The 24089-nt window shown below is 43.9% G+C and overlaps 1 protein-coding gene across 7 annotated transcripts in view; it reads right to left on the bottom strand.

The window, feature by feature from the left end:
* The window catches only part of MCF2L2 (MCF.2 cell line derived transforming sequence-like 2), a 159684-nt gene that overhangs the window by 100442 nt on the left and 35153 nt on the right, over positions 1–24089 (bottom strand). For 5 of the 7 annotated variants that reach the window (XM_088170466.1, XM_088170467.1, XM_088170470.1 and 2 more), the window contains 4 exons: positions 22794–22877; positions 6737–6851; positions 1568–1658; positions 266–385 (listed from right to left, as the gene is read on the bottom strand). In XM_088170466.1, the coding sequence (XP_088026592.1) occupies positions 266–385; positions 1568–1658; positions 6737–6851; positions 22794–22877 (410 nt within the window). Of the gene's footprint in view, positions 1–265; positions 386–1567; positions 1659–6736; positions 6852–22793; positions 22878–23046; positions 23241–24089 lie in introns of those variants that run through there. The other 2 variants (XM_088170469.1, XM_088170465.1) reach the window with 2 other exon arrangements.

Genomic DNA, 24089 nt, shown 5'->3' with positions numbered 1-24089 from the left:
ACACAAAGGGGGACCCCTCTACTGAGTTAAAATGCCAGTACTTAAAAACCGAGTCATATTTTATAGCTAGACTGGACATGGGAATGTGTCCATTAATTACTGTGAACCATCCACTGCTAATTAACTCTTTGGCACCACCATACACACACCCGGATGAAAGGCCCCAGATGCCACTTGCAGTCCTGGGTCATGAGAAATTGCTGAGAGCCCAGAACTGCAGAAATGGAAATAAAGAAAATGCATGGACAAAAAACTGCATGCTTACCGGTACCTTCATTTTAAAGTCATCTCGATAGAGTTTAATGCCGATGTCAGCGATTGCCCTTTGGATGAAGCGGGAGGGTCTCAGGACAAACACCAGCTGCAAGTTTCCTGGAAATGCTCCCTGCAAGAAATACTGAATTCTTAGAAGGCACATTTCTACCTTACAAGGGAATAGGACTTACTGAATCTTGCTAGGTCCAGCTTCTCATTGCATCAGCTGGTCTATTCAGCAAGTGCTTGGTGTCATTATTTCCAAACTCAATGGGACGACTGACCTGTGGATTTTACTACCCAGCCACATGTAGTTTTGTGACACAGATTTATCATAGAGCTCCAAAGTTCCTGACAAGTGCCTTTCTTCCCCTGATCCGAACCCCACCAAGACCCATTTGCACCACCTCACCAGAGGTTTTCCCATTTTTTGGTTGCAACCACTAGAGGGCAAAGCTGGCTGCCCACGTTGGACTGGTGGGGGAAGCTAGTAGCACAGATGGATTTCCCAGGCTGACCTACCTATTCACTCTGCAAAGGGTTTTGAATCTTTTTAATGCCACATATTTTTACACACAGGAACGCACTTAACACGTTTATCGGACATGGCCCTGCCTGCAACACCCAGCCTACATTTCTCACACTCCTCTGAGCTTATCAAGCATTTAAAAAATAACTATTTCTTGAAGAGAGCAGAAAAAAAAGGCTGAGAATGAAAACCATTTCTGACTAAATACCTTGAAAGAACTTAAAGTCGCCTTTGTCATCCCTCCATCCTACACCTCTGTGTCTAAGTGTTTGGTCCTCACAGAGTAAATGCTCCTAATAAGAGATGTATAAAACCAGCTGCTTTTCTTAGCACTGAAAATCAGTGCCCAGCTATAACTTTTGCAAATGAGATATAATAAGCTATTAAGAGTCTCTGACAGAGATCATTTACTGCTGTGCAAACACAAATCCCTTGGGATCTATTTCTTTCATAAGCAGGCCACGTCATCCCTCCTCAGGGCACAGAAGGGGTACCTCTTAATACTCCTCTAGGAACCAACTTCAAATTACTAGAATTTATATTGCAGTCAACCCAGAAAACAAGGAAATTTTCCTAATTCAGTAGTAAACAAGTCTATGTAATTTGTCTCTGCAGCTTCCTCCCTCTCTTATTTAACACTTGCGAGCTGCAGGGCCGGGGAGAATCTGCATCCACAGCCAGAAAATGGGAGCTTAAAATGAGCACAGGAAGCTGTATCGTGTGCTGAAGATTCAGTAGACAATTTTAATTTCTAGAAGATAAATAACAAAAGCAAGCACTTACTGCTATTCGTGTCAGGGATGCCTTGACTGCACTCCATTTGTCCCGTCGTCTGTCTATGATGATGATGAATCCGATGCTGGCAGCCTCCAGACTGCAAAACAGATGAAATAGGTGTGCTGGGTTACAGGGAGAGACTCCCGTTGCAAGGCAGAGAACTGCAGCAAAACACAGCCTCCGTCACACCACGCTCCGAGCCCATTATGAAAACACAACGTACAGTGGAAAGAATGAATATTTGGCAGAAATGCACATGAAAAGGAAAGCCAGCAAAATTTCTCTTTCCAGCATAAGGCTAGCAGCTTCCACAAAACATGAATATTTTATCTGCTGAATCTCTCAGCTGCTGTGCTACTCTGCTGCCAGCATAGGTGACATAAATAGTTCAGGATCACAAATTACACTGCTCTTTTGAAGACAAAACCCCCAGACCCTTTTTTTTTTTCTGCAAAATTAAACATCCCCCTACAGTCTTCATTCTCCAAGTATGCTGACACCTGACAGGGGCACTGAGATCCAGGGCATCAGTATCCTCTGACTTGTGTACACAAAGTCCCAGGAATTCTGGTAGGCAAAGCAGAAATTGAAGAGTTCTGTTTTGCCAATGACAAACTTGTTCTGGGTTTGCAAGTCATTCAAAACTATCCTTTTCAACATATTAGCTAGAATAACAGTTCCTGTTCCTTCTCAGTGCTTTTCAAGAAGGATCTAGGAGGCAGTGATTTGGTGCTCCATTCCACCATGTAGACCTCATAAATACCCTATCCTCTCTTCCCTCTCAAAAAACCCACTCTGGAGTGCAAGGTTACAGTGGGACTGCTCTTCTCTCTGCCTTCCAAGAGCACTCAGCATTGGAGAAGCTAAGAAGTACACACTGAGTGTCCAGAAACTTCACAAGAGCAGGAGGCTCAGTCGTCTCAGGACAAACCAAAGGCAGGCAGGAAGAGTATAAACGTCATAATCAGAGGACATACTGCAATCAATCATCTAATCACAGATTAAAGAAAAAAAATTGTTTCAAGTATCTCCTTGATCCTGATTCCACTGTCCATGCAAGGTCCAATCCAGGAACACTCTTTCCATGAGTCATTTTATCTAAATTCATGTCAATAATCTATTGAAGACCATCAACACAGTAACAGCTCCAAGCTCTTGCTGCAGTTCTGCAGGATCAAAAACTGAAAGCCAAAGTATTGTGCAAAACTGGGCTGCCATGTGAAAGCTCCTAGTAGTTCATACTTCTAACAGGAAAACTCACTGAATTTTCAAATTCAATACTTCTACAGCATTCCTCTGAGAATTACAAAATTCAATGACAATATATGACCCTTCCTCTTTAGGAATGCAACATGCAGCTCTCTGCAGAGGACAGAAAATGTGTTTTCAGCAGTGCCTCTCAAGCACAGGAAAGAGAATTCATCTGTTTACTTTTTATAAATACACCAATGTATACATACTCCTCAGTAGTCTTAGATATACACAAACACATACATATCCTTCAGTAGCTCCACAAATATTCCATGGAATAAAATTCCATGATAATGTTCAAGTGAAGGCAACAAAGATATTGTGTGTGTCGCAGATTGTTACAGAAAGGGTGAGAAAATAAACACAAAAGTCTCAACCCGGGGTCTTCACATTCAAATGACGTTCAGTATAGCATCAGTTGTTGTCAGAAATAAACCAATGGAACTTTTATGTTTGCTTTTTGATGTGGATTTTTTTTGTTGTTTTGCTTGTTTGTGGGGTTGTTTGTTTGTTGTTGGAGGCATGGTTGTGGATTTTTTTTCTTTTTAGCTAAGTAGGAATGACTGAAGTCCTAAATTCAGCCAGGGAAATAGAGAGAGTGTCAGCAAGTGATCCTATTTCAACTAGCATGCTGAAAGGCCATGCCAAAGTCTGAATGTCATTTGGCACTAAGGGATAGGATGCAGGCAGACAGCCACAGGAAGAGGCCTGGCTGAGATGGCAGCATCAGCATAAGTGGATGCACAGCTGAGAACCCCCACTCGACAATGCATCCAGAGAAAGTTTATTTAAAAACAAACACACACACACCTTCTATCAATGTTTTCTCAGTGTTAGTACTGTAATAGCTCTATCCTCATTATGAAAATGCATTGGGGTTTCTCCAGTTCTCTGAGAAGAAGGATTTGAAGACAATCCTGAGGAGCAGATAAACATCAGGCTTACCTCCAAAATAACTTCTGGCACATTTGCCTAGATCTACAGATGTCTGGCAGAAAGGTTCCCTTTCCCTGAATGAAATATCTGCAATCAGCAGAATTGTTCCATCCTCAGCTCTATATTCAGGTTAGCCCTTGAACACTGACTTGAGATTTCCTGACCTCTTTTGGAAGGAGAGAAGGACACTTGATTATCAAAGTACTTCATCTATATCAAGTTAAAGAGAAAGGAATTCTGGCCATGGAATCAAGCAAGTAAAAAAGGGCTTTCTGGAGCTATCTAGTGTATGCACAGAGATGTGCATGTACACACACTATATTACTGAGTGTCTATGGATGTGTTTGTAGGTAGACCCCTTTGGGGGAGCACTCTCATGAGCAGGTGTTGAACCACAGGGAAAATGAATCAGGCTACAAAAGTCTCACTGGGCTCATCTTCAATCTTGTCATATGTTTTGTCATATCAGCATATAAGATTAATCATTCCAGAGAGACTTAAAAAGTTACTAACATTAAGTGACTCTATCTGCAATCACAGAGCTTATCTCCACAACTAGCATGAACCTTATAGTACAGGATATGCAAAAATCAGACTTTATAAAGGACAGATATTCCCTCTACATTTGCCTGGAAAATTATGCTGATTTCTCTGGTTCTTCTCTGAAGAAGGAAGTCTTTTCCATGATAAATAGGATTAATTGCTTTTCAAACTATACCTCATCTCACCTGATTCATGGCCATATCCTTTATAACTCCAGAAGAGTTAGAGACTTCTTAGTCACCTCACACTTTTCTTGATAATCAAAGTAAAAGGTGGAGTAGTCACTTTGCTGGATACCTTCACACCTTTCTTGATAATTAAAGTAAAAGGTGGAGTACTAGCAGCGAAACTACGTGCACAGGGACACTGTTATATTACACACAGCACTATCTAAGAGTAGTGCTGGCAAAAGTAACAATGCACACCCTTAACTGCTTGATAAGGTACATGGCAGAGACACTGTTGCATGGACCAGCCAACTGCAGATTAACAGGGCTCTGCTGCACCCAAACAGGTCCAGTACTTAGGCCTCATTGAATCTGAACTCCATATAATTATGTCATAAATCACACAAAGCTTGCTGCTCAGGTTCTTCTTCTAAATTAACATTTCTCCCTCATCATTTACAGAGATAGTGGCAGATTTCAAATAGTGACTCAAGAAATGCAGGCAATCTTTCTAAAAGCACTATGATAAAGACCAAAAAATTCCCTGGAAAACTCATATCCCTACAGTGTGGTCTATGATCAAACCTAAGAGTCAAACCAATGTGCTGGTATGCAGAAAATGTACCTTCAAACCCCAGCTTGTCACTGACCTTGAACACGTCATTTGGAGCAAACTGAACAGTCACTTACTCAACACAAGTTTTGGTGAGCCTGTCTGTAGAGTGAGATATTACTCATACATATCTCATCATCTGTAAAACAGGTATATTGCAGCTCTCCTGCCTTACAAAGTTTTGAAACGCATTTCTTCGTTCTTTGCACATGGCTCTGGGGTTCCTCAGGGGAAGAGAAAACACAGAATTGAAACTGAATCAAATTAGAGGCCCATCTAACTCAACACCCTGACTCCGGTGTTGGTAGATAGTGGCTACTGAGGTAAAGGCAGCAGGAAAATAAGAAGGACAATACTTCTCTTGGTATATTCTCCCAAGTCCCAGCATTGAGGAATAAATTAATTTCTTCAGCCTGCGTTTGCATTGGAGCCATTGTGTCCAGCTGCCATTGATGGAGCAATCCTTCGTGAATTTGCTAATTTCTTTTGAATGCATCTGTGCTTTTGGACTTCAAGAAGCACAAAAGAAGAAGAAAAGAAAAAGCTCAAAGCATTTCTGTCTATCATGTGGACAATGTAACATGCTGGGGAACCAGCATGTGACAAAATCACTGGGAATCATCTCCCTGCATACCAAGTACAAAGAACTGAAAAATAGTTTTGTGGTTTTCTCAGCCACTGCTGCTGTTGTATAAATCCTGAAGCTCGTAGCCCTCCCAGTCCTGAAGTGAAGAGTAAAGAAATACTGGAAACAGAGTTTCCCCTGGCAGAACAAAAGTGCCACAGAGCAGAGTGAAACAATGAAGCTGTTAAGTTCACAGTATGTGGTTTCTCTCAGCTTGCTTTGGCAACTCTTTGGCAACAATTTAGGCAAATATGAGGAATACATAGGTGGAGCTGTAAAACTTCTCACTCAAACTCCACGGAGGCATGCTTTCTGCTATGGTCCTTCAAGCATCTTTTTACAGAAGACCACAGGAAATAATAAATCATTGCTGTACTTCTCACTAGTACAAATAGCCATGGTCTAGAGACAGGATCAGGGGACTGAAAAAATATTAAGCTCTCTTAGATAAACAAAAAGTAATTCAGCAGTCATGCCTTAGCACATTTTCTCAGAGCAGAGGAAGTCAGTTTGTTCCACTATCCTCATAAAGCTGCAGGGAAAAAGCAAGGAAAACATCCTGGCTGTGGAGCAATCTCCAAAGAATTGAAGTACCATGGTGCTTGCTAGAATCCTGCCAGTGGGGCACCTCACTTGCTTTTTTAGCAAATGGAAACCTGCATAGAAAGATGCACTCAGAGAACAAGCAGTCGTGAGACCTATGTAAGTATGGCTCCTACCTGAAGCAGCTCTTCCTTTATCACATTCTGTGCCTCTGAGACTTTTCACAAACAACTCCTCTTAGCTCCCTTTGATCTGCCATCTTTGCTGCTGCTCTTCAGATCTATTCCTGCTCCAATTTAGTTCAATCTGCCCTGTGTGAAGCTTTCTTTTCCATGCAAATGACACAATTCCTAGGGTCTCCAGTAGATAGGGAAGTTTCATAATGGCTGGAGAAATGCGGAGGCACTGGTATGTCCTGGTAGCACCAGCAAAATCAGTGAGCCACTCAGGAAACAAAACTCTCTAGGAAATCTGCAGAAATTTGTGCTTAGCCTCACCTGGGAATGCTGGTTAGATAAGTGACCACATTGAGAAAATCGTCATCAGGTATCTCACTGAATCCTGCAAATTCTGGAAAGGTTATAATGGGTGCCCCATCCTTCCCTCTTCCTCCTGCAAAAGAGAAGCCATAAAGTTTAGAAGGTGATTTTATGCCTTTGGACAGAGTGGTCAGTACTCAAGTGGAAAACACTGGCATATTTCTCCTTGTAAAGCACCCACATCCAGTAATCGTCATCAGCTCCCATCTGATATAACTCACTGTAGTTTCATTACCTCCGTTTCCTCCAGATGAGATTCTACCCTTTGAGATTTTCAGCTTTTTCTTTAATCTTCTGAACAATTCTGAGGAAAAGTTTTTTTCATTCTATTTCCCATTTCTGAATAATTTCTTGTGATAATATTACAATATTTCTCTATGTATAGGTATAGTAGTCTCCAACTCCTTCTAGACATCAACTGAAATGAAGTAACAGAGTATACAAGCTTTGAATACACACATATAGCCCACAATACAAGCCTGGGACCAATCCAGGCTTAGGTCTTTCCTTAAAAATGCTCAAAGCGCATGGAGGAATTTTGTTTATCATGCTTATTTTCATCAAACCTCTATTAAACAGGACAGGAAACTGCAAAACTCATAAGCAATAAGGTTAAGAAGAGTCTCTTTATGAGGGATTCCCTGATCTAGACTCAGGTAGAGCTGCAGGAAGCATGGGGCCAAGCCCCTTGGAACCAAGCAGCCTTTACAGTTCTCCTCACACGATGCTCAGCTCCAAGAGCTGCTGTCGTCCATAGCACAAACCCTGTTTACTTGTAGCACCAATCCTAACTTGATTCCACTAATAAATCCAGACATTGCTCCAATCACACAGAAATTATGAGGGGTTTTCTCAACAGCTCGGGCTCAAAGCTGAGAGCAGACTGAGGAGGCAGCACTACATAAAAGAACACGATGAAACAAAGCTTTTGTTACAGGAACCTTACTGCTTAGTTCTCCTTAAACAGGGTATTAAGGATATGCTTTTCCCTGAGTCTTTTTCCTTCCTTTGTAAAATTTATGTAAATTTGTATTTTGCACCAGGCTCAGGAATTCTCTAACAACCCAGTACTGTGTGTAGTCCTGCTGTAGACACAGTTTTCTGAGTAATTTATCACACACAGAGGACTCTTGCCCAAGGGACAGCCAGATTCTGGGCTTCTCTTTAGTAAAGGGGAAGCTGTGAGACATTAAACTACCTTCCTCAGGAAAATATCGAATAAATTATCCCATTAGGAGATTGGGAGTGGAGGGGAAAAAAAAAACCAAACAAAAAAACCCAAACATTCTCATTCCTTGAAAGCATCCTATAAATCCCTACAAATAATCCCTGTTTCCAGGCTGCTCCCATCCATCATTACCTTTCCCTGTTGATAACCATAGCTGATGCCACAAACCAGTTTCTCCTGCTCCTGTTTTGGTGGTCATTCCAAGGAGGTGCTCCAGTATTTCCTGATTATTTCTCTGTAGAGTGGACAGATCCTTGCTAGTCCTGATCCTGCCTCTGCCTTATCCTCACAGCCTCAGTTAGATTATTTAAATTCCCTTCTGTGCTCTCTGGCCTTGGAGACCTGAAATGCTGAGGAATACAATGCTTGCACAAGGTAAAATTCAGAGTGCTAGAAAATTGGAATTTTGAACAAGGAAAGCCTTTTTCTTCTTGACATCTAGTGACATGGTATCAACACACTACCTTTAGCCCCTCTTTTCCTTCCTGAAGGCTGATTATTGCTTCGATTACATCCAAAATTGACTCAGTTGTGTTAGAACATTCACTAAACTCACCTTGCTAGGGAGAAAACAGGCCTAGAGACACAAAAGTCTCTCAGCCAAGAGGGAAAGCAAGAAAGCCATCATTCACACTGCACTGGATTGGATTTCAAATGTTGAGCAGAGCCACAGCCTCCACACTGGCCTCCCCACTGGCCTTGGGGTGATGCTAAATGCTGATGCATGGCAGCTGGATCTCCAGATGCACTGTCTGCAGTCAGCAGTGATGGAGAATATGCTGTCATGCAAATTTAGTCAGGCTTTCTCCAGACTGCTGCACTCTAGACCAGGAACTGCAACCAGCAGGTACCCAGTTAGGCTGGTTTGTTACAGACTCTCAGTGACATCTCCTGGACACAAACAGTAACAGCCAGGAAAATTTAATACCAAATTTGTCTGCTGTTTCTTTGTGCAGAGCTCAGTGTATGCCAAGGTATTTCATACCTGGTATCTTGTGAACATTCATAGGATTTCTGGACACCAAACTTTCCCATTCATACATTTCAAATATGCAAATATACTTTAAATGAAGGAGATGTAGTAACTTGGAATATTTTAGTTTAAAGCATTAATATTTGCCATTGGAGGATAAGATAGAGATTCCCCTGGAACCCTTCCTTCAACACCTGATAGTTTAGCTGCAGTTATACTCAAGTTTCAAATGGTAATTCTAATGCTCCTGGTGACCAGGTGTGTTGGTTTGAAAGTAAAACCAGTGCGAGACTCCAAGTCAGTAATACAATTTAATAGGAGAAAAGAGAAAAAAATAAAATACATGCAATAATATAAAAGAAACAACCACCAACACAGTCAGAAATACAACCTGACACCCTGTCAGTCAGGGTGTTGGTAGCAGTCCGTATAAATGGTGGCTGCAGTCCTCCTGGATGACAGATGTGGTTCTGTTGAAGCAGTGCTCCTGTAGAAGGTGCAGTTTTCCTCCGAAGATCCAGCGATGATGTGGAAAAAGGTCCGACTTTCCTCTGGGATCCAGTAGAAAGGTCTGCCCTCGGGTCCCAAACCCCAGTTTTTTATCTAGGTAGGAAAGGCTTGGCTCCTGCCCCTGGTTGGGGCATCTCCCAATGGGGTGATGTAATCTTATCAGTCACACAATAGGACTTAATGGCCCATTAACAGAATATATCTTCTGGAGGAGGGATGGGTTGTGAATAGATAACGATGATCATCCCCCCATCTTATCAGATGGCACATCAGCAGAGGATATCTCCCACAGAGATAAGGATCACCACCCCTCCCACATTTTAACAGATGGTGATAGAATACACATTTTTGCATTGTACCCCAGGACATAATCCACCCCTTATTCTATTACCATCTACATCACACCCAAACCAATACCCTCTTACAGATATATAATACAAAATGAAATCTTACATACAGTTCTCACTAAAAATTAGGTCTCTTTGCGGTACACAACGGGTTTCCCCATCTTTCTGCATTACCCACCAAGTGTAACCAGGTCCTTGAGCAAAAACAATCCCACGGATTGGTTTGCCTTTGCCTGTGGTGGGATTAATCCAAACAGTCTTTCCTAAAATACCTTTCATGTGTACCACTGGGACCTTGTCCCCATCCACTGTGTGCAGGGGTTCAGAGTGGGCAGGACCGGCTCGATTGATGGACCCTCGAGTGTTAACCATCCAGGTGGCTTTGGCCAAGTTCATTTCCCAATTTCTGAAGGTTCCACCACCAAGTGCTTTCAAAGTAGTCTTAAGGAGTCCATTACACCGTTCAACTTTCCCGGCAGCTGGCGCATGGTAAGGAATATGATATATCCATTCAATGCCATGTTCTTTGGCCCACGTGTTGATAAGACCGTTCTTGAAATGGGTTCCGTTGTCTGATTCAATTCTCTCAGGGGTACCATGCCTCCAAAGGACTTGTTTTTCTAGGCCCAAGATGGTGTTCCGGGCAGTGGCATGAGGCACAGGGTAGGTCTCTAACCATCCTGTAGTTGCTTCCACCATGGTCAGTACGTAGCGTTTGCCCTGGCGGGTTTGGGGAAGGGTGATGTAGTCAATTTGCCAGGCTTCCCCATACCTGTACTTCGACCATCGTCCACCATACCACAGAGGCTTTACCCGCTTGGCCTGTTTGATTGCGGCACAGGTCTCGCAGTCGTGGATGACCTGTGAGATACTGTCCATGGTAAGGTCCACCCCTCGGTCACGGGCCCATCGGTACGTCGCATCTCTCCCCTGATGACCAGAGGCATCATGGGCCCAACGAGCTAGGAATGATTCTCCCTTGTGCTGCCAGTCTAGATCCACCTGTGATACTTTCACTTTGGCAGCTCGGTCCACCTGCTCGTTGTTGTGATGTTCTTCATTAGCCCGGCTTTTGGGTACATGTGCATCCACGTGTCGAACCTTTATGGTCAGTTTCTCTATTCGGGCAGCAATGTCCTGCCAAATCTCAGCTGCCCATATGGGTTTCCCTCTGCGTTGCCAGTTGGCCTTTTTCCAGCGATCCAGCCAACCCCACAGAGCATTAGCTACCATCCATGAGTCAGTGTAGAGATAGAGCCTTGGCCACTTCTCTCGTTCAGCAATATCCAAAGCCAACTGGACGGCTTTTAGCTCTGCGACCTGACTCGATCCACCTTGTCCCTCGGTAGCTTGTGCAACTTGTCGTGTGGGGCTCCATACTGCAGCTTTCCATTTCCGGTTAGTGCCTACAATTCGGCAGGAACCATCAGTGAAGAGGGCATATCGTCTTTCAGCCTCCGGTAGCTCATTATATGGTGGGGCTTCCTCAGCACGTGCCACTTGTTCCTCTTCTTCTTCAGAAGACAATCCAAAAGTCTCACCTTCAGGCCAGTTTGTAATTATTTCCAGAATCCCAGGGCGATTTGGATTCCCAATACGGGCGCGCTGAGTGATGAGGGCAATCCACTTGCTCCATGTGGTGTCAGTGGCGTGATGTGTGGAAGGCACCTTTCCCTTGAACATCCAGCCCAGCACTGGTAGTCGGGGTGCCAGGAGGAGTTGTGTTTCTGTGCCAATCACCTCTGAGGCAGCTTGAACTCCTTCATAGGCGGCCAAGATCTCCTTCTCTGTGGGAGTGTAGTTGGCTTCAGATCCTTTGTAGCTTCTGCTCCAGAATCCCAGTGGTCGACCCCGAGTCTCACCAGGCACCTTCTGCCACAGGCTCCAAGACAAACCATGGTTCCCGGCTGCAGAGTAGAGCACGTTCTTCACATCTGGTCCCGTCCTGACTGGGCCAAGGGCTACTGCATGAGCAATCTCCTGCTTGATCTGGGCGAAGGCTTGCTGCTGCTCAGGGCCCCAGTGGAAATCGTTCTTCTTGCGGGTAACCAGGTAGAGAGGGCTCACAATCTGACTGTACTCAGGAATGTGCATTCTCCAAAAGCCTATGGCACCTAGGAAGGCTTGTGTTTCCTTCTTGTTGGTAGGTGGAGACATAGCAGTGATCTTATTAATTACCTCTGTTGGGATCTGACGACGTCCATCTTGCCACTTGACTCCTAGAAACTGAATTTCCTGAGCTGGTCCCTTAACTTTACTTCGCTTAATGGCAAAACCAGCTTTCTGCAGAATCTGGATAATCTTCTCTCCTTTCTCGAAGACTTCCCCTGCTGTGCTGCCCCATACAATGATGTCATCGATATACTGTAGATGTTCGGGGGCCTCACCCTTCTCCAGTGCAGCCTGGATCAGCCCATGACAGATGGTGGGACTGTGCTTCCACCCCTGGGGCAGACGATTCCAGGTGTACTGCACACCCCTCCAGGTGAAAGCAAACTGAGGCCTGCATTCTGCTGCCAGAGGAATGGAGAAAAATGCATTGGCGATATCGATAGTGGCATACCACTTTGCTGCCTTGGACTCCAGCTCGTACTGCAGTTCCAGCATGTCTGGCACAGCAGCGCTCAGCGGTGGAGTCACCTCATTCAATGCACGATAGTCTACGGTCAATCTCCATTCTCCTTCAGATTTACGCACAGGCCAGATGGGGCTGTTGAAGGGTGAGTGGGTTTTGCTGACCACCCCTTGGCTCTCCAGTTTACGGATCATTTCATGGATGGGAATCACTGAGTCTCTGTCAGTACGGTATTGCCGGCGGTGTACTGTTGTTCTGGCGATTGGTACCCGTTGCTCTTCAACTCTCAGTAGTCCCACAGCAGAGGGGTCATCTGCAAGACCAGGCAAGGTGCTCAGTTTTCTAATGCCGTCTGTCTCTACAGCAGCTATCCCGAAAGCCCAGCGATATCCTTTTGGGTCTTTGAAGTATCCATTTCTAAGATAGTCTATGCCAAGGATGCATGGGGCCTCTGGGCCAGTCACGATGGGGTGTTTCTGCCACCTGTTCCCAGTTAAACTCACTTCGGCCTCCACTACAGTCAGCTGCTGGGATCCTCCTGTTACCCCAGAAATAGAGATGGATTCTTCTCCTACATACTTTGATGGCATCAGAGTACACTGGGCGCCGGTGTCAACCAAAGCCTTATGTTTTTGTGGGTCGGATGTGCCAGGCCATCGGATCCACACAGTCCAATAGATCCGATTATCCCTCTCCTCTACCTGGCTAGAGGCAGGGCTCCTCTATTCCTGATCCTGGTACACGTTGCTCTCTCCCTGTAAATAGGTTCTTGAGGTTCCTTCAAGAGGATCAGTCATATCATCATTCTGATACTGTCTGGAGTTCTGTACACGAGAGACTGGAGCAGCATTGACTCTAGATGAACTTCTTGGGGTAGGTGTCCCTCTTTTCAGCTCCCGTACCCGGGCTGCTAAGGAGGAGGTGGGTTTTCCATCCCACTTCCTCATGTCTTCTCCATGCTCCTGAAGGAAAAACCAGAGGTTACCTCGTGGAGTGTGTCCTCTCTCCCTGCCTGAGGAACGCCGGCTCCTAATGGCAGAAACTCTTGTTGGTTCAGGAGATATCTGGTAGTTGTTTTCCTTAAGTTCTTTTTTTAGTTTCTGATGGCCCTCTTCAATCAGGCTTCGGACTTGCTCCACCAGCCGTGTTTCCACGGATGAGACATGGGTACGAAATGGGGCTGTGACAGTGTCCTCATAAATTCTTAGTTTATTGGCCAAGACGCCTACCATGTCCTCACCTTCCCTCCACTGCAGCGTTGCCAGGTAACGGGAATACATCTCTGGTCCAAGTCGTGCAAATCTCAACCACATCTGTGACGTGCACCGGACACAGTCTGGGCTCTTAGGAAATCTCTCATCTTCTGAGAAAATGATCTCCAGCACGGCCAATTCCCTCAGGCATCGGATACCTTGTTCTATTGTGCTCCATTTTCCTTGGTGCACCTGAAGATCTTCTTTACAAAGGTATCTGTCCTTCACACTTGTCAGCAGTCGCCGCCAGAGGCTGAGAGTTTCTTGGGTTCTCCCAATCCCCTGGTCAATGACCACATCCCGGGACAGAGATCCCAGTTGCCTGGCCTCACATCCATCCAGAATGGTGTCATTGGCTGCAGCGTCCCAGATGCGGAGCAGCCAGGTCAAGATGGACTCATTTGTCTGGCGGGTGAATTCCCTCCGCAGGTCACGCAGCTCACCCAGGGATAGAGAGCGAGTGATGATCTCTGGCTCTGTCACTTCTGCTGGGTGCGAAGGTCCTGCCACGTCCTCGTCAGTCACTATGCGAACTGATTTGCTCTTTGATTTCTTCTTCTGAACGGGCGCAACTGCTACTGGTCTAGGCTGTTCTGGCTCAGTGATGGTTTGTGTGGAGATGCTGATGGTGCTTCTGGCTTTTTTCTCCTCTGTGGCAGACTGCATAGACACGGACACCGTTGCTTTGCTTTTGGCTTTTTCCTCCTCTGTGGCAGTCTGCGTAGACACGGACACTGTTGCTTCGCTTTTGGCTTTTTCCTCCTTTGTGGCAGTCTGCATAGACACGGGCACTGTTGCTTTTTGTTTGGTTCTTCTCCTCTTTGTGACATTCTGTGCAGTCGTGGACGAAGTTGATTTGTTTCTTTTTTCCTCTTCCTCAAGAATACGCATCAATACGCCATGTAGTGTTCTGTTTCTAAGCATGTTGTAGGCTGTAAAGGCTGTGCAGAGGAGACAAAGCAGAACTAACAACAATATTGTGCTGTCCTTAGCATCCAGCGGGAACTCAACATTTCCAAAAACTACTGTATCAGGCCGGAAAGATTGGAAAAAATCATCCTTTACCCCTCCCCCCAAGGGCTGGGTGTGATTGTTAAAACCCCGGATGTAGCAACCCAGACTAGGACAAGCAAACAAAGTCGAGTATATATTCCGGATTATGTTCATTGCCTCAGAGGTTATCATGCAGTAGACATAATAGGCCAGTAAAGCAATTTTTATACCATATCCTGGTCTACACAGGAGCATTACAGCTGGCAGATAGTTCCCCATGTGTGGAAAAATATAGAGAGCAAGATATAAAACCCATGTAAGCATGTTGAGAATCATGGTGAAAACAAAATTGTAATACTGACTTTCCTCAGCACCCTTCGTGCCCCACGTTGGGCGCCAATTAATGTGTTGGTTTGAAAGTAAAACCAGTGCGAGACTCCAAGTCAGTAATACAATTTAATAGGAGAAAAGAGAAAAAAATAAAATACATGCAATAATATAAAAGAAACAACCACCAACACAGTCAGAAATACAACCTGACACCCTGTCAGTCAGGGTGTTGGTAGCAGTCCGTATAAATGGTGGCTGCAGTCCTCCTGGATGACAGATGTGGTTCTGTTGAAGCAGTGCTCCTGTAGAAGGTGCAGTTTTCCTCCGAAGATCCAGCGATGATGTGGAAAAAGGTCCGACTTTCCTCTGGGATCCAGTAGAAAGGTCTGCCCTCGGGTCCCAAACCCCAGTTTTTTATCTAGGTAGGAAAGGCTTGGCTCCTGCCCCTGGTTGGGGCATCTCCCAATGGGGTGATGTAATCTTATCAGTCACACAATAGGACTTAATGGCCCATTAACAGAATATATCTTCTGGAGGAGGGATGGGTTGTGAATAGATAACGATGATCATCCCCCCATCTTATCAGATGGCACATCAGCAGAGGATATCTCCCACAGAGATAAGGATCACCACCCCTCCCACATTTTAACAGATGGTGATAGAATACACATTTTTGCATTGTACCCCAGGACACCAGGATCTATTTGTGCCCCTTTTATTTCATCTCTTGCATCTCCATTTGCACATGTGCTCTTCTTCCCCTGGCCTCTTCCCTGAGCTGGATGAGGCAGGCTGATGATGCACTCTATATAAGTGGGTGTGTATTTTTGTCATGGGATCTTCTCCTATAAAAAGTCATCCAAAGAATGCATGTAAGCAGACTGAACACTGACTTCTTCCTTTAACCACTGGCAACAAATCTAGGACACTCAGGAGCAGCCTCAGACTGAACATTCAACAAAGAGTCAGCAACTCTTCCCTCTGACTAAGCCATAGGCCTTTAACAGCTCCTGATCTCCATCTCATTCTCCAATGTGAAGGCAACACTTCCTGCTGCAACCACACCAGAACCCTCAGATGGTTCAGCAGGGCTGTATTTTAGACAGGGAAATAAACAAGGAAACCTTCTGTTCCTGCCACACCAGGAAATTAGGGGGAAGTTTGAGGGAGTGTGGCATTCAGAAATTGTTAAGTACTATGATGAGAAGAGAGCAGAAATGTCTGAAGTGTTGACTGACAAGCAATACCACAAATATGTTATGAATGGGTTTTTCCTGCCCATATCTGAACTTCGAGCAGTAGTTGAGTTTAAAGGAAAATGATCCATATCTACTTGGATAAGGGATATAAGGGAAGTTCCTTAAATACCAAGGATGTCTGGAAAACTCTCTCCTCTGTATGAGACAGCAATTCCATACATCTAAATGTTAATGCCATTTTTTTCCCTGACACTAACCCAAGAATTGCTGCAGTATGCAAATTTCTGCAGAATGTGAATTGACAAGCTGCAGCCTTTTTTTTCCTTGGCCGTCAACCTTTCTTTCTAGGGAGTTGCTACAAGATTTCTTCCAGTCCTTGAAAAACTTCAGCTAGATGTTACTCAATATCTTGAAAGAGCAGAGAGCACAAACTAAAAGCCAATAAGGATAGTCTTCAGTCAGTCTCATAGCCATAAGGACTGAGTACATGGAATTTGGCTCCAAGAACTCTCTGTATACCCTCCTTGTGCTTGCTGGGACTGTGCATAATCCCTACACTCCTGGGCATCACTTGTGAGAAGAGTCCAATTGCCACGTAGAAGAGTTTATAGCCCATCATAAGTAAGGCAGATAGGGACAGAACAAGCTCCAGCAGCTCCACAGAACACCAGAATGAAAAAGCAGTCCTCAAGAGGAAAAAAAAAAAAAAAAGATACTATCAAGAAAGTGAAAGCATGAAGGGGGAAACAGAAGTGCTGAAGAGAGTGAAGCAATGAGCAGAGAGGTGAGAGGAGTAGTTACCTTAGAGCTGCCAGAGCACTCTGTGCTGTTCAGCAGTGCCTGCACAGCTGGGCAAGGAACCCGAGGACTGTCAGGAGTAGAGCTCTTGAGGCATGAGCTGAGCTAAGGAGCTCCAAGGGAGAAGCAAGCAATACCTTGAGGTTAGTGCAGTCAGAGGCAAAAACAAAGACACACTGAAAAATAGGCATCAGGAGCATGGCTGTGCCTGGCAGTGTTTCCTCTGACTTCCAGCTCTTCCAAGCACCATTAGATGCCACCCTGCAGCATTCTCCAAGCACCACAACCACCCCCAGCACCTCTTGGCAGTTCCAAATGCTGGTGCCCAGCCAGGGAACCAGCAGCTGGTGGCAGTGACCATTGGAAGCCAGGAAAGCTGGAGGTTCAGCTGGCAGCAGGGAAGGTTCAGGCTGTCCTGCAGCTGAATTAACATGAGAGTCACTCCTGACCCTGCCTTAGGGCATCCAGGCTATCCCACAGCAGCCTCCTGTGGTTGGGTCACTGCTCCCCAGTCACACCCCAGGCTGCTCCATCATAAGCAGACACAGAATTTTGCCTGCAGAGGAAACCCAACCTGAGAGCAACAAGCTGGAGCACAACTGATGCAAAAAACAACAGGATTTAGAAGAGCTCAGGGCTGAATTTCCTGGTGAAAGGCAAGACTTCCAAGGAAAATATTACTTGACCTTCTGCCTGGTTTGCAGAATGAGAATGATAGCATCTCATTCCTCCTCTTCCTGGGCACATTCCTTAATTTGCTCAGCTTTTCCTCTTCACTTGTGGCCCAAGAGCAAAGGGAAAGGAAGAACCTGGATAATAGGTCAGAAGCCAGAGTGAATGTGGATGGTTAAGAAATTTAGAAGAGATAGCACACAAGCCATCAGGGTTGTACAAGGTACACATGGTAATGGGACCTTCACTCACTCTTGTGTGCCAATCCTCCAAGTCCCAGGACATAGAGCAGCATTCATAGCTGCTCCTATTAGACAGACTTTCCAGTAGCTAATGCAGCCAGGATAGCTGCTGCAGTGAAGATGGGGCCAGAATTCAGCTGTGGAAACAAAACAGCTGAAGTATTTGGGGAAGGAATATATGTGAAGGAGAAAAGGTTATGGCAGCTGAGAAAATTTAATTTTGCTTTGCAGTGTAAAAGGTGTGATTGACAAATGAGGTGTGAGTGCTGAATTCTGAGAGGTTTCACAGCTAAAGATGTATGTTGGTATGACTGATGTAAAAGCAGAAAGCAATCACAACTGCAGGCCAAGGCCCTAAACACAATGAGGATCTTAGAAAATCTCCCATTCTTCAATTCTAGCCCACCTATGCCTCCCATCCAGTCACAAAAAATATCCATGGTTGAAACAATCAAGGGCTACACTGAAGTCCTATCCTATAGCCAGCAGATCTTCTAACAAGAGATCACCAAATATGCTGACTCCCTTGGAAAATAAAACCAAAATAAACAAAAAGCACCAGCCCAAAAAAGAGCCTAAAGTCAGAAGTTCCAAAAGTTTGTCTGCAAGTTTCCAGAGCTCACCTCCCCAGCCTGCCACAGACACTAACTCATCAGTTAGTGCTGGAAAGTGCTCTTGCAAATGCTGCTGACACGTGCAGCCTTAACTGCTTGGGCCTGCCCACATGCAGAGAGCTCCCTGAGTCATCTCAGCCCAGCTCTGACTACAGTTCATCTCCTGGGTCAGACAGCAAAAAGACTAATGATATCTTGGCTGAAGTTTCACTGCTTTGGTCAGGTCTTGCTTTTTCCAAGCTCTGTTTTTTGGTTTTCCATGTTGCTTAAGGATTGTGAGTGATGAATTTCTCATTAAATCATGCTTCCTGGGTCTCAATTTTTATCAAAGATCCAAACTGTCCTTTTGGCAAGGTCAGGCCAGGTTTTCCAAAAGGCTGTTTAAACAGGAAGCAGATGGTCAAATACCCTCCAGGCTTTGCAAATTAAATAAACTGGCTTCTGAGTCAGTTACCATTTTCAGATATACTCTCCCATCCACTGAAGTCTGTTAACAGGAGCAGAACACAAAGAAAATGATTCTCTCTGCTAATACACTTCGTGACAGTTTGTCTAATAAAGTCGTGATTTAGCGACATGATCCATTATAGCTGCAAATGGCAGATTGGGCTCTTTGACACAGTAATTACCGATAAGAACAGGTTGTGAAGCTGCAGATAAAAAGGGGTGGGGGGAAGGAATAGTAGCAGCTCCAAGAGCAGATTGGTACAGCAGTTTATTAGTCTGTCAGCAGGACAGAAAAACTATTTTACTAGTGATTCTTTATTCTTGAGTAAAAACTGGTGTGTTAGAACAACCAGGTTTTCAGTACTACTCAACTTTGCAATCTAGTTCCCTTAAGAGCTACAGGAAACACACAAACCTAGCTGAGCACTCCTGCTGTGTTGTCACAGCTGTAATCCCATAATTGGGAGTTTGGTTTTCAGGGAAAGGAAAGAGGCAGTAGTGGTATCAAAACTAGAATTTAACCACAAGAGCCAGTACTCCTACCAGATCTCACAAGCTAAGCAGGGCTAAATTAGCACATGGGAATAGAGATGACCAAAGTAAAATTACGTGATTAAGGACATTGCCACATTACATTGCAGCCATTTCCATGACCTTAATGGATCAGGGAAGGCTTTGGATAGATTCTCTGTTCTTGGCATGAAGTAAGGTCTTGATCAGTGCAGTAGGTGGAGGACCAGGAGGCTGTTAGTAGGTAATATGTTCATTATAACTAGACCCTGATACAATCAAATACCAAACTCTTTAGACTTGTTATGTAATTCCTACCATCTGCTTGGAGACCACAAGACAGTCAGATCCTCTCAAGAAGTTTGCACATAGCAAAAGTCGAGAGAAGTGTTTTTAATGAGTCATGTCCAGAGAAAACAAAGAGCCTTTGATTCAATCATTTTCCTCTTTCTTTTCTGCTTTACTGCAAGGGAATATTGTGAGTTCACTACATCTGCCTCAGCTGCCCACTGTTACTAAAAAGGTGGTATTAACCAGAGTAATACTCATTTATGACAAAATTTGCAATAGTCAACCACTGACTTTCATTATTACTGGACAAAAGCATTTGGGATCCACAGGACTGAACAGGAGAGCTTGACAAAGCTAGAGGCTGTAGAGTAATGGAAACCAGGCTCAGTGCTACATCCTCTGGGCTCTGCACAGGCATGGAAGAGGTGACTGGCTGCATTCTGGGGGCTGCTGCCTCCAGACTGAAAGAAATAACCCCATCTAGTATAAATCAGTGTATACCACTGTTAGGAAGTTGTTCAGAGAAACATAATTTATGTCCATAACACTCTACAAGAACATTGGAATTGCCTTTTACTGCCCATGGTGGTGACACCAAAGAACAGAAGGGGCTTTTTTTCCCCAGACTGTGGCTTCTGAGCTGCAACATTTCAATATTGAAAACCAGGAAGAAGCCTAAGTATCAAATTTTCAGCCACCATGTAGGCAAGCACTGAAGCACCAAAAACTTGTGGTTGGTAGTACCTAATGAAAAGCAGCAAACAGCATGCTTTGAGGAAAAGCTACAGAGCCATCTGGAAAAAAATCTAAATCAAATGAGGTCATTTACGTGTGAATTACTTTAATAAGTGAAATGAGGCAGAAGAGTGCTCAGTTTTGTTTTCATTGCATGAAAAAGCCAATCTTTTGCTAAAGGAAAGTTATATTATTTAGAGAAATGCATTTTTGAAAAGTATAGTAATGTCTGACTTGCACCTAATGTTCTCTTTGCAGGAGGCAATACAGGGAGAGTAAGAAAGATTCCTGCTATGTTTTACCTATGACTCACCAGTGGTCACCAGCAGAAGACACTGGGCCAAAGGGGCTTCTAAGCCTTCCTTATCTTCTTCACATGCTACCATGGGGTTTTTGGAGTAAGGGACCCAGGTTTCCAAATTTAGCTGTAAACTTCAGATTGAAATCAACTTAGAAACTATGAACTGCAGTGTCCTGTTTTACAGTAGGATACTATTTCTGGACTGTATTGAGGAGATTTTAGACTTCTTAAATTCTTAAAATGAGATTCATTGTTTATGTAGATGGGGGCATGAAAGACACCTTCTCATTCTCCTTTGGTATTTGTACGTAGTACTTCTATGTTGATGAACCACTTATTTGCTGATTCCTAACAAACAAATCTCTCAGCCTTGCCTTCTATGAAGAGTTATTTTTCAAGTCTTTAAGCAGCTCCCATTTAAACAGCCTTACTTAAACACCTTTCTCATCACTTCCAAGAATAAAATAATTAGATAAATGTGAAGAATTGAATTTGCTAAAATAGCAGGTGAGAATGCACGCACTTGTGAAATTATGAGTCCATAAAGAAATGTGAAAATTCTTTTTTTAGTCTACCCTTGACATTTTTATTCCATGTTTAATGTTCTAGCTGGAACTGGAAATGAGTTTTTTCTTTCTGTTTAGTAAACCACGTTCCATAAGTGCTTATTATATGCTGTATTCAGCTTTTGCTATTGGTCACAAATATTGCAAGGTAATGGGGTTCAAAAATAGCAATCCTCCACATTTTACTGAGTAAGCAATTAAACATCGGGCACTCAGTTCTCAACAATTCCTACTTACCCTGCAGTGAGCACAACAGTGGGATGAAAAAGGTTTGAGCAATTTAATGCAGTTACAGACCCTGTCCTGCCCAGAGGGTTGTGTTCATTAGGAATTCTGAGAAGGTGGACCCTGAGGTGTTTCTCTGCAGATCAGGAGGCAGTTGGTTCCACCTTTGCTCAGTCAATACCCTCTGTTTAATGCAAATTCTTTAGTTAATGAGCTTAGGAAACTGCCACAGGATCCTACCTGGAAGCCTCCAAAATCAAGTTTTAATACTCAGAGTATCATAAAGAATTCTGTGTAAACTAGATTTGGATTTCTTTCGGCAACTTAGAATGTATTTTAAGATGCAAAGACACAGCAAGGGTTGGGCCTGCTGAGCTGACCAGTTCCAGAGCTGGGTTGATACACTCTGCACTCTATACCCAGTGTTCCTTTCCACCAAGAAGGACAGGCTTTTCAGGAGGACCTTCTTATAATCTCAGCATTTTGTACAAATTTATGATACTTCACTGTTTCTATGGAGAAGATGATAAGCAAATTCTGAATTTTCTTATTTGCAGAACAGGCAGAAATAGAGACAAAAGGAGTTGCCAGAAGCCACACAGTCAACGGCAGAGCCTGTTTTAGGACTAGATAAGATTTTATCATCTACAGTATCCAAAATAATGTATTAAATAATTTGCCAAATATTTCAGTATCAGCTCTTTCTTTAGGGAAGGAACTACGTCACTTTGTGTGATTGCAAACTTCGGGCAAACAAAGGACTATGTAATAATCATATCTTTTAAAGATTAGAACTTTACACTTTAGCAATGAATCATTTCTAAAACAAAGGCAAATGAGGAAGAAGGGGGAGGTCATGAATAGATCCCTGATCGACCAAAATCTTTTCCCACAAACAAGATGCTTGGACATTGTGCAAAGATATGTAGTGAGGGTTTTGTTTAATTTCTTGCCCTCTAAATATGTTCCTCCCAGCCCATTGTGGAGAACATGGAAAATGAACTTCCCTTTAAAAAAAACAAGTACAGCAGCTTGGCATTTATCCTTTCCATGCACTGTGAATATTTGATTGTAGCAGCACTTTTCAGGAACAATATGAAAATACTGTTGCAACTGCTGTACAGAGCTGAAGGGTGACAGTCAGCCCGACAGGTTCCAATATGTTTCCATGAGAATCACGGAGTGTCATTACCAGCAACTTCTTACCTGACAAGATTGCAAATTGCCTGTGGAGCTGCTCTATTATATCCACCGCTACCAGCGGCCGTATCTCCTGCTGCATGATTTCATCTGTGAAAGGGAAAATAGAAATCTTCAGTGAGTTCATAAAGCCTTAATGACAATTTTTTTCCTCCTTTAATAACCCAGGAAAATGAAGATGACACTCAAAGAAAAAGAGCCTAGCTGGACTATTCCCTGAGGACAATATGACTATCGTGGTAAAGATTGTGATACTTACAGAGTCTCCTCTTCAGCCTGTTAACTTCATCTATTGCCTTGTGATTTCAGAGAGACCTTTCCATAAACCAGCTCCGGTAGATTTGCCAGAGCTTGCCACAGGTTTGCTCAATCTGACAGCCTGCTCCTTACTCCTTACTTCAGGTTCCATATTAAGTCACTGCATTTGGCCTCCCACTACAGCAGTTCTTCAGTCTTTGGAGCAGTGAAGTCTATTCCACATCTATGGCCCCGTTCCACCCTGAGCTCTCCGATCCCTGCTGGAGAACTTTGTGTGACCAGCCAATCCACACAGTTTCCTTTCCTGATGCTTTTTCCGCTACAAGCAAACAAGTAGTAAAAGGAGGAAATAAGGGGCCGTGAGACTTCTTTCTCATGAAAACAAAGCCTGTTATTTTGAAGTAAACACTAAAAAAGTTAACAAGTAACTTGGCAAGTAGCTGGACAAAAATGACCTCAACTTTTGTGTATGATCTATAGAGTGAAAAGCAATTACAGTTTCACATGGACCTAATTTGATCTTTTTGTAACAGGTGCACCAAGTTATTTTCCCCACTCTTCATAGCAGTCTAAAGCAGCAACATTTACTGAGAAATGCCTGCCAACTCAACTGGCAGGATCAAGGTTTATATTATAATAACACCTGCTGGAACTATTCCTTTACCCACTGTACAGAACAGTCCTGGTGCTGTACAGATCACCTATAAGTGCCCAGGCACAGGTGGAAGGAAGGAGGCTGGGTCCAGATAGACCACAGACCTGAGTCAGGGCAGGCAGTTGCCCCATTTAAGCACCAAGATCTTAACTGATGTGAATTTAACATAGGCACAGAAATTCTTCTGTACACCTGGTTTCAAACCAACAGTCCAAAAACAGAGAGGGAGGTCAGAGAAGTTAGAGATTAGCTTCTTTCTCCTGCATCCTAGTCTACTGCTCAAAATATCTTTTCTGTCTTGCTTTCAGACATCCACTCTGATCCTTTCCAGAACCAGGGATTCTAGGTTTTAAATGACATGATGTCACATTGTCACAGACAATGACTAT

This window comes from Sturnus vulgaris, chromosome 10 (genome assembly GCF_052056855.1).
Source record: "Sturnus vulgaris isolate bStuVul1 chromosome 10, bStuVul1.hap1, whole genome shotgun sequence".
Classification (NCBI taxonomy): Eukaryota; Metazoa; Chordata; class Aves; order Passeriformes; family Sturnidae; genus Sturnus; species Sturnus vulgaris.
The sequence above is the reverse complement of the archived record's forward strand: the minus strand, read 5'-3'. Positions and strand labels throughout refer to the sequence as shown.